Source organism: Octopus bimaculoides, chromosome 3 (assembly GCF_046866305.1).
Source record: "Octopus bimaculoides isolate indiv1 chromosome 3, ASM4686630v1, whole genome shotgun sequence".
NCBI lineage: Eukaryota > Metazoa > Mollusca > Cephalopoda > Octopoda > Octopodidae > Octopus > Octopus bimaculoides.
In genome coordinates, this window is record NC_142930.1 from 63,223,995 (window position 1) to 63,232,119 (window position 8,125).

Sequence of the window (8,125 nt, forward strand, 5' to 3'; positions counted from 1 at the left end):
CCTTTTGATAAAGTGAGGATTGATATTAAGTTGAATTTTCAAAAGTAGGAGTTAATTGAATATCAGAGATGGTGCATCTACTACATATATGCACAAAACACATTCAAAACTAAGTGCAGGAAAAGCAAACCCATAGTGACTACACATCCTATATTTTCTTTGTGTCTCTTGCACTGATAAAACATTCTCTACTCTTCAGAACTTAACTAATTCTGTTCCTTCAGTATTCAATATAATCAACTACTACTCTTATCATTGTCACTGATTCTCTTCTGAAAAGTCTCCCAGAACTGTCTCCCATTGGCATCACTTACTTTTACTCATATCTTTACTTGTTACCACTGTAACTACTAGTTTCTAGCAGAATGTCAAATGAAAATGGTTATGGGACCTGATCTTCTCTAACTTTCAAATAGAAAATATATTAAAGATGAATAAACATTTAATTTGGTGTGAAGGCATTTTGGAAGACTAACTGAGTTAGATCTCTCTCTCTCTCTCCCCACCCCGTTCAGTGAATACAGCACAAAGGTATTAATCAGGCTTAGAACTTTAAATAATGAGAGATTTTTGAAAACTTTATACTACCAATGGATAATACTGCTATATCTCAAAACAAAAATAGGTTCAATCTTTGTTTACAATTAATCTCACATAATTTTTTTTTTTAATTTTAATATTTATTTATTTACAGCTAGGTAGACTGACCCTTTTGAACAATGAAGACCTACACCCAACTCATAAATATAAGTAGAATCAACTACCTTCTGAATGCAGTCTACATAAAACTAGAAAAATATATAAAAGACTTCTATATTTAATTACTGCATTAATTACATATTTTAAAAAATATGAAAATAAGAAATATAAATATATACCTGTCTTTCTCTGATGCTCAAATCTGTATCACACAAAGCTAAACTTTTTACATGAGTTTTTAAGTCTTCATCATCAAACTCTGTGGTAATAAAATCACCATAAGCCACCTTCTGATTATATAAGAATAGTTTGACACGCTCTTTGATAAAATTTTTCCGAGCAATGCTGTAAAAATAGAAAATATTTTTTATACATTAGTTTGTCCAAAGCACATTCAATTATAACAAAGTGTCAACACTGATTGAACTGTATTATGTGGATATAAGAGTTAGAGCAGAGCTGGGGAATTTTTTTCCCTTTTTTTTCATTGGAAGGCCATACTGAAGTTAACTGCCATTGGACAAGACCAAATAATACTCCATTCCATCCAGCTAAATCTATAATTTTATAAAATGTAATTATTTATATGATATATACCTTAATAAAATGAAAACACATTCTTTTAGAAGAAGCACCTCTATAGGTGTTTCTAAAATAGGTAATTAGCTGAAAAGATAGGCTTTAAGATTAAATTAAATCAACATAAATGTATTCCAGTATAATGATTCTCCTTCAAACATTGCACATCTTTCAAAAAGTGTTGTAGGTTCCTCACTTCTGAGAGTTTTACTTTCTGACAACTGCACTGTACTATACATATGGCCATAACCCTTAACATTAAAAAGGGACCAATCCATCACACTGTAAACATGTAGTGTAGGGGCAGAAAAAACCCTAACTCACTGCATAAGAGCTGTAAGACTGTTAAAGCTTGACAAAAATGAGTTGTTTTGACTATACTGAATGAAGATAGAGTCTTTAATGCTGTTCTTACAACACTTAGAATTAAAAGTATCGGGTCCTGCGTCCTCAACAGGAAGACCTCAGATTAAAGGCATTTCACTGTGACTGTCCTAGCGTGATTCTCCTTTTTAAGACAGTAGGGTGTAATTTGAAGAAAATCTGACAGCAATTTCTTGCAGGTCAAGCGATCATATAGAGGATCCCTTGTTGGTGGTACTTTATGATCAAAGGTGTTCAAGCTATGATTGTCCCAATTTTGTTTCAGGTATAATATATCCAGGTCTACATTATCCTGGACAAATATATCTGTGGAAATCGAATTTCTCTCCCTAGTCAAGATCTGAAACCGCATCTTGAAATTCTCCCTAGCCATACGGTCTATTGTCTGTCAAAAGGGAACACTGATTAATGTGTTCTCTGTTTGACCCATGACCTTGCTATACTACTGAAAGTTTATATAAACAAAGTGTGATCTATATTAATTTAGTTATAATTATAACGATATATCCATTTTCCTAGGTAGTCTGCACAATAATAAATACAAGATTCTGTAAGGAAAAGGCAGTGAGTGAGACCGACCAGCACGAATGAAATACCGTCTTAACAGAAGTAACGTCACAGAGGGGCAGCTATGACATTCACCAGCGATACAGTTATCTCGTCCACCACTCTCTTTCTCACTCGCTCACTTTTTGTTTCAACATCACTTGATCTTTTTAGTTACTGCTGCTAGAACAACAGGGAATAAATAAGTCCAACGCTATCTATCCTTTTACAAGAAAATATAACTCTCATTACCTCATATGCTTTCTGACGGTTTTTATACATGCCTGCCCATCATGGTTTAGCTTTAATTATATGTAATAGTGAAATAAATATGTTATCTATAACTTTAGCCACTGTCTTTCTTTCTTGGAGTCAACATCAACATCTTTGCCTTCAACATAAACAACAACCGTTACAAATCTTCTCATTTTAATAGTGTGATATAAGGGAGATTTGGCTACTATTTATAGCAAGTAGAGCCATCCTATAATGATTATTTCAATGGTTGAATGCCTAGGCAGCACTGATTGAACAAAAGTGTTTGAGTCATGATTATACTAGCTTTAAGGTAAAATGTATTCAAGATTATGAATCTGTTCTGTTTGGCTGCCAAGATTTCAAAAATCAAAGTTTATTTAAAAGTTTAACATTTGGTACATTAATGTAGTTTTCCAAGCTGAATTGCTGGAGATATTTAACTTTTTCTAGAAAAATTTGGGGGAGTGGGTCAGACGATTATGTCAAATCCAGTCATCAATTGGTACTTATTTATCAGCCCAAAAGGATGAAAGGCAAAGTCGACCTTGGTGGAATTTGAACTCAGAATGTAAAGACGTTCTGCCAGTTAGCCGCCTTGTCACACAATCCATTTCTCAGCATCATACGGCATTAGAGTTCCCTCACATGCCTAATATAATCTAAACTCCCTTTTGAGAAAGACAGAAATCAATCACTTTTCGCCAAGCGCCATTTCTCTAACTTCTTTCATATCCTTAGCACCCTAGCCATTATGTTAAGACAACTATCTGGGTTAAAGAAACATGAAACCACAGGCTCTTGGAGATATTACAGAAAGAACAAGTAAATGAAAAATAAATCTCTCCCTAAATTGGATACTAGCCTCATATGTTAATTTTTTTTTTAGGTGAACCAGTTTTTATTTATCCAATAAGTAACATGAAATAAATAGAATTATCGGCAATGTTTCGTTATTGGTACCAATGAACGAAGCATTGCCGAACTATCTTACACAGAGCTGGAGGAACCATATGCAAAATTCGAACTCAAAAGCTAAATAGTTTAATGTATCATTTTATTTATCTTTCTACATTTTGATGAGAAAATGCTGTGGTAACTTTTCCTTTTCCAAACTCATTTCAGTCATTAAATATTTCATTTGAACGTGAGAATCAGTCTCCTGTCCAAACAAAGATATCACTTTAATTGAAGAATCCTTTTAAAATTTCCCACTGCTTACAATAATTCATACTTTCAGCAAGCTTACTAAAAGTTAAACAATTCCAGTTTTACACTTTTCTCTTTCTTTATAATGGTTTGGTATATTAAAAAAAAAAAATCTTACTTAAAAATCAATTTATTATTTACTTTAGATTTTAAAAAAAACGTAAATTCAGACGTCTTTAAACGAAGTATTTTTTCCAACTTTTTAATTTTAAAATACAAGATCCAATTGGTTCGATAAATTTACATTTCAGTGAGCTGAAAAATAAACTATTCCAACTAATAAAGGTGCAAAGCCTCACATGTATAAAAAGTTTAGGAAACATTCAGATAAAAGAGAAAATCTATATAAAATCAAATTAAAGTAGACGTTTACTTGCGTAGGTGGAAGTGTTAAATAAAGTACATTTTAATGGTGAGATAAGCTTAAGAAAAATAAACATTTCGATCGATTTATGTCACTGTTATGAAATGGATTATCTGTTTGCTAAAACAGTGTGGTTAAAAAGAAACAAAATGATTAAGTTCAATGTACCTTCTGTTCAGGAATTGTTTTTAATGATAAACAGGAATAGTTTTCAGTAATAAAAAAAGGCAACATCAAGTGATAATCCAAATTATACATACCTTTCTGGTTTCAGTGCTACTTCGACGTGGAAAAACGATTGAAAATCGTGAGGAAGGGCATTTTCTAATTCAGCAACACGATCCATTAATTACAGTTTATCGACTGAATTAGTTTCAACAGAAAAACGTAGAATGAGATCAATTTGTCAAAATTCGTTTGAAAAATTATAATATGAAGTGTATTAAATTTCTTTTCCGTTTTCTTTCTCCTTTCAATTATGGGAAATTTAAAACTATGTTGCTAAACAAATAATTGTAAAAAAAAGCAAAACATTTATTTGTGTTCTGATGAATAATATTTTCGTAAAAAGATAATTAATTAATCACGTAGATTTAAATGCGGATTGTGAAATGAACAAAAAACTAAACTAAACTAAATCATTGAATTGCAGAAGACATACGGAAACTTTTCAAACTTTCCGCCCAAATCATAAACCGACTCATTTGAATGTCGCTAAATGTCTTATATAATATATATATATATATATATATATATATATTAACGTTTAGAGTTAAAAAGCCGAAAATTAATATATTTTAATATAACATTCGGTACTTAATTTTTGATAATGAATAATTTGAAATAATGAAAATATAAAAATAACGACTTACCGTAAACAAAATTGCAATAACGTGAATAATCAACATTTGCTGTTAAATTGGACTTTAGAATTGTAGTCTTAAAGAGGAAAGAAAAAAAACTTTGGTATCTTCGTTTATATTTTAGTAATCATGCAATGAAAAGTTAAATATATTTTAATTTATGAACTATCATTATCATACAGGAAAATTTGGTAAATGTTATTCATAAAACATCTTTTATGAAGAACGATGCCCGAATCATCATACCATTTTCTTCAAACTATACTTATAAAATTCAAATTGAAAAGGTACGGAGACGAAACTTTGTAGATTACTAATAAGTGACAAAAATATGTATTTTGTGACTGATATTGAATAGATCCACCAACTGGGTGTCTTTAGCATTACGAATTAAACGCGTAAACTATTTTATTTACTTTCAGCGAATTTCATGACAAGCACTTACACAACGATAACGCAATAGATTAATCATTGATTCGTCACTACATTTCTGACAATCAGAGTGACAAGGTAGTGTCCCTGTAACTCGACGCAGAAAAGATATCTTGAGGGATTTCGTAAAGCACTAATTTTTTTTTTTTCACTTTATTTACCGACATACAACGATGAAGAAAGACAGACATTCACACACCTCCGCACAATACATACCTACATACGACCTGGTTGAACTTTCTCTTCGCTCTCAAATAAACCAGCACTTCCCTAGCCTATCTGGAGGACAATGCTCTTCTTACAGCCACCAGTATATCTCGACCATTCATTGAAAGTACTTGGAAGATCCTCAATAACTTTTTAAGAATTATAACCTTTCTATCTCATTTGAAAATAGCATTAAAGCAACTAACTTCTAAGAAGTGACCTGAAAGAGTGATTACAATATATCAATGTCCTTTCTAATTACCCTAGATTTACCCATAATAGCATTATCGCTAGTGTTTCAATCAGGATTTTTCACCTATCAGCTAATGAGGATATCTTTAATAATTATGTCCCATGCTAGTTATACCAGGCTTTTAGGAATAGTGGCTTCTACAAGAGAATCTCTTACATTCCCAATACTAGGCTAAAGACAAAACTTGCACTTCTCTTTCCTAATGTGGAATCTAAGCCTGCCAAGCTTGCCTCTACCCATCCACATCTAATCACCCTGCAATGGATTTCCTTGTGGTCGGTACTTGCCCAGTATTACAGCCACCTCAGGGGTTGTAAGTTCACCATTCTCTCCCCAAGTTAAATCTTTACCTAAGCTATTTTTCCAAATTCTAAGCTCTAATTTCCCATTACACTATAAACACTACTCCATCTCTAATAAATCTTCAATTGAAAGCTCATACTCCAAAAACACCAAACTTAGGATCTATTATTGCCTCTTCCAATAGGTGCAAATTTAGATGCCTTACTGTGGGCCCTATAAACTATTCATTTGGACCCCGCCTTAACCCACTAAATACTAATACTATGAACTTTGGGAATCCTACCCACTTCAATGATAGTCACACTAGTACCATCAGCCCTAGTTCTAGTAACCTTAACACATGTAACAGTAGTGACACCCTCTCCAAGTCCCATACTACTAACATTAACACCTCTGGTCCTCCTTTGAGGATAACTGATCATATGAATCAGCATAGAATAGGGATTAATCCTAAGTCCACTGCTAGAGGGAAAACCTGTAATTGTCAGGTCTCCCAACCATGTCTGTCAGATGGATTTTGCTTACATTATAATGTTGTATATAAATGTCAAGTTATAACCCCATGGTCTCACCAAACTAGGGTCTATAGTTGTGGCACTGTTGATTTCATGTGGCACTACTAGGCTGACCTGAATTCATTCTCAGATGGAGCCTCTAAACTCTCTACCTCACTGGCTTCTTATATACACCACCTAAAATCCTAGGATATTCTCTATTCTTATCTTGGTCTGTAGTTTGTGGGGCTTCACCATACAACACTAGCCATCATGTTTGTAAGTTATGTTGCATGGAATTACTTGTTATTGTTCACCATCATAATACCTCATTACTCAATAGGTTCTCTCATGTAATCTTGTGTAAGCATAAATTTTATTCCACAGTTTCCAATTACATAAAGTCTTTATGATTTCTCTTAATTGTGGTCAAGCTCTTTACTTATTATCTAGCTATACTAGCAGCACTTTCTCCTTTTCTTCTTATCTCAGCATACCTTCCTCCACTGCTCCCACTGTGCTCCTTTCCTTCATTGCTTATCTCTTCTTATCTCTCCATCTGCTCACCTGTCATCCCTAACTGATTTATTGCCTGCTTAGATAGATTCCCTTGACCACCAGTGACATTTGCTTTCACCACACTGACTTTAACTTTACCCTCTCCCTTCCTCCCTCTGTTTCTTCTATTCTAACTCTATTCCTTCCCTCCTTGTCATGAAATCCCCCTCCCTCCCTCTGCTTTTTGCTCTTGTTCTACCTACTCATTCCTTCAACCACTTGAATCTCCGGCACTACTATGTTCATCACTTTTGCCAACCTTCTCTTGATGAGAAGGAGCCAGACTTTTGTATGATTGTTTACTTGCTGCATACCCTTTTTTGATTATTACATTATTCCAAGCTTCCTGAAACAACTGTTAAAAAATTATGTATTTTCTTCATATTTTTCTGGTCTATGTAAATGTATACTGTATATATATAATGTGTTTTTTCTTTCTAAATATATGTAGCTATATGTGTGTGTGTGTGCATGTATGTATGTATATATATATGATACAGAAATAAATTTATTTCTCAAACGCGTGATAATGCTATAAATAGCGTGATCAGGATAAATTATCCATATATTGCAGAAAAATATATTACTGGCCAGCCATGAGACTCAAACTCACATCTCTGTGATTACGCGTCAAGTGTTTTACCATTAAACTAAACTGCCCAGCAACAAATTCTTCTGAAATTTTAGAACTTATAAATTTAGCTTCATAATTCTGGTGCCTCAACTGAAGTGCCATATTCATCTGTATCTATCTATATATATACATATATATATATATATATATATATATACACACACACACATACATACATACAATAACAAAGAGCTCAAAAAATACAGAAAAAGATGAAGAAAATACATAATTTCTTAACTCAACAGCTGTCTCAGGAAGTTCGGTGTAATGTAATAATCATAATTCACAGTTTGCAGATGGAATATGCAAAAAGTCATACCCTAAAAAAGGTACGTTCGTAGGATT

General features: G+C 32.9%; 1 protein-coding gene across 3 annotated transcripts in view; it reads right to left on the reverse strand.

The window, feature by feature from the left end:
• LOC106870552 (pachytene checkpoint protein 2 homolog) overlaps nt 1-7,495 on the reverse strand; it is a 28,140-nt gene extending 20,645 nt beyond the window's left edge. Inside the window, exons 1-4 of one of the 3 annotated variants that reach the window (XM_052966409.2) lie at nt 5,548-7,495; nt 4,909-4,975; nt 4,297-4,399; nt 879-1,044 (exon numbers count right to left, since the gene is read on the reverse strand). In XM_052966409.2, coding sequence (XP_052822369.1) covers nt 879-1,044; nt 4,297-4,382 — 252 coding nt within the window. In that variant the 5' untranslated portion in view covers nt 4,383-4,399; nt 4,909-4,975; nt 5,548-7,495. Of the gene's footprint in view, nt 1-878; nt 1,045-4,296; nt 4,752-4,908 lie in introns of those variants that run through there. The other 2 variants (XM_014916678.3, XM_089349092.1) reach the window with 2 other exon arrangements.
• Between the last annotated feature and the right edge of the window lie 630 nt (nt 7,496-8,125).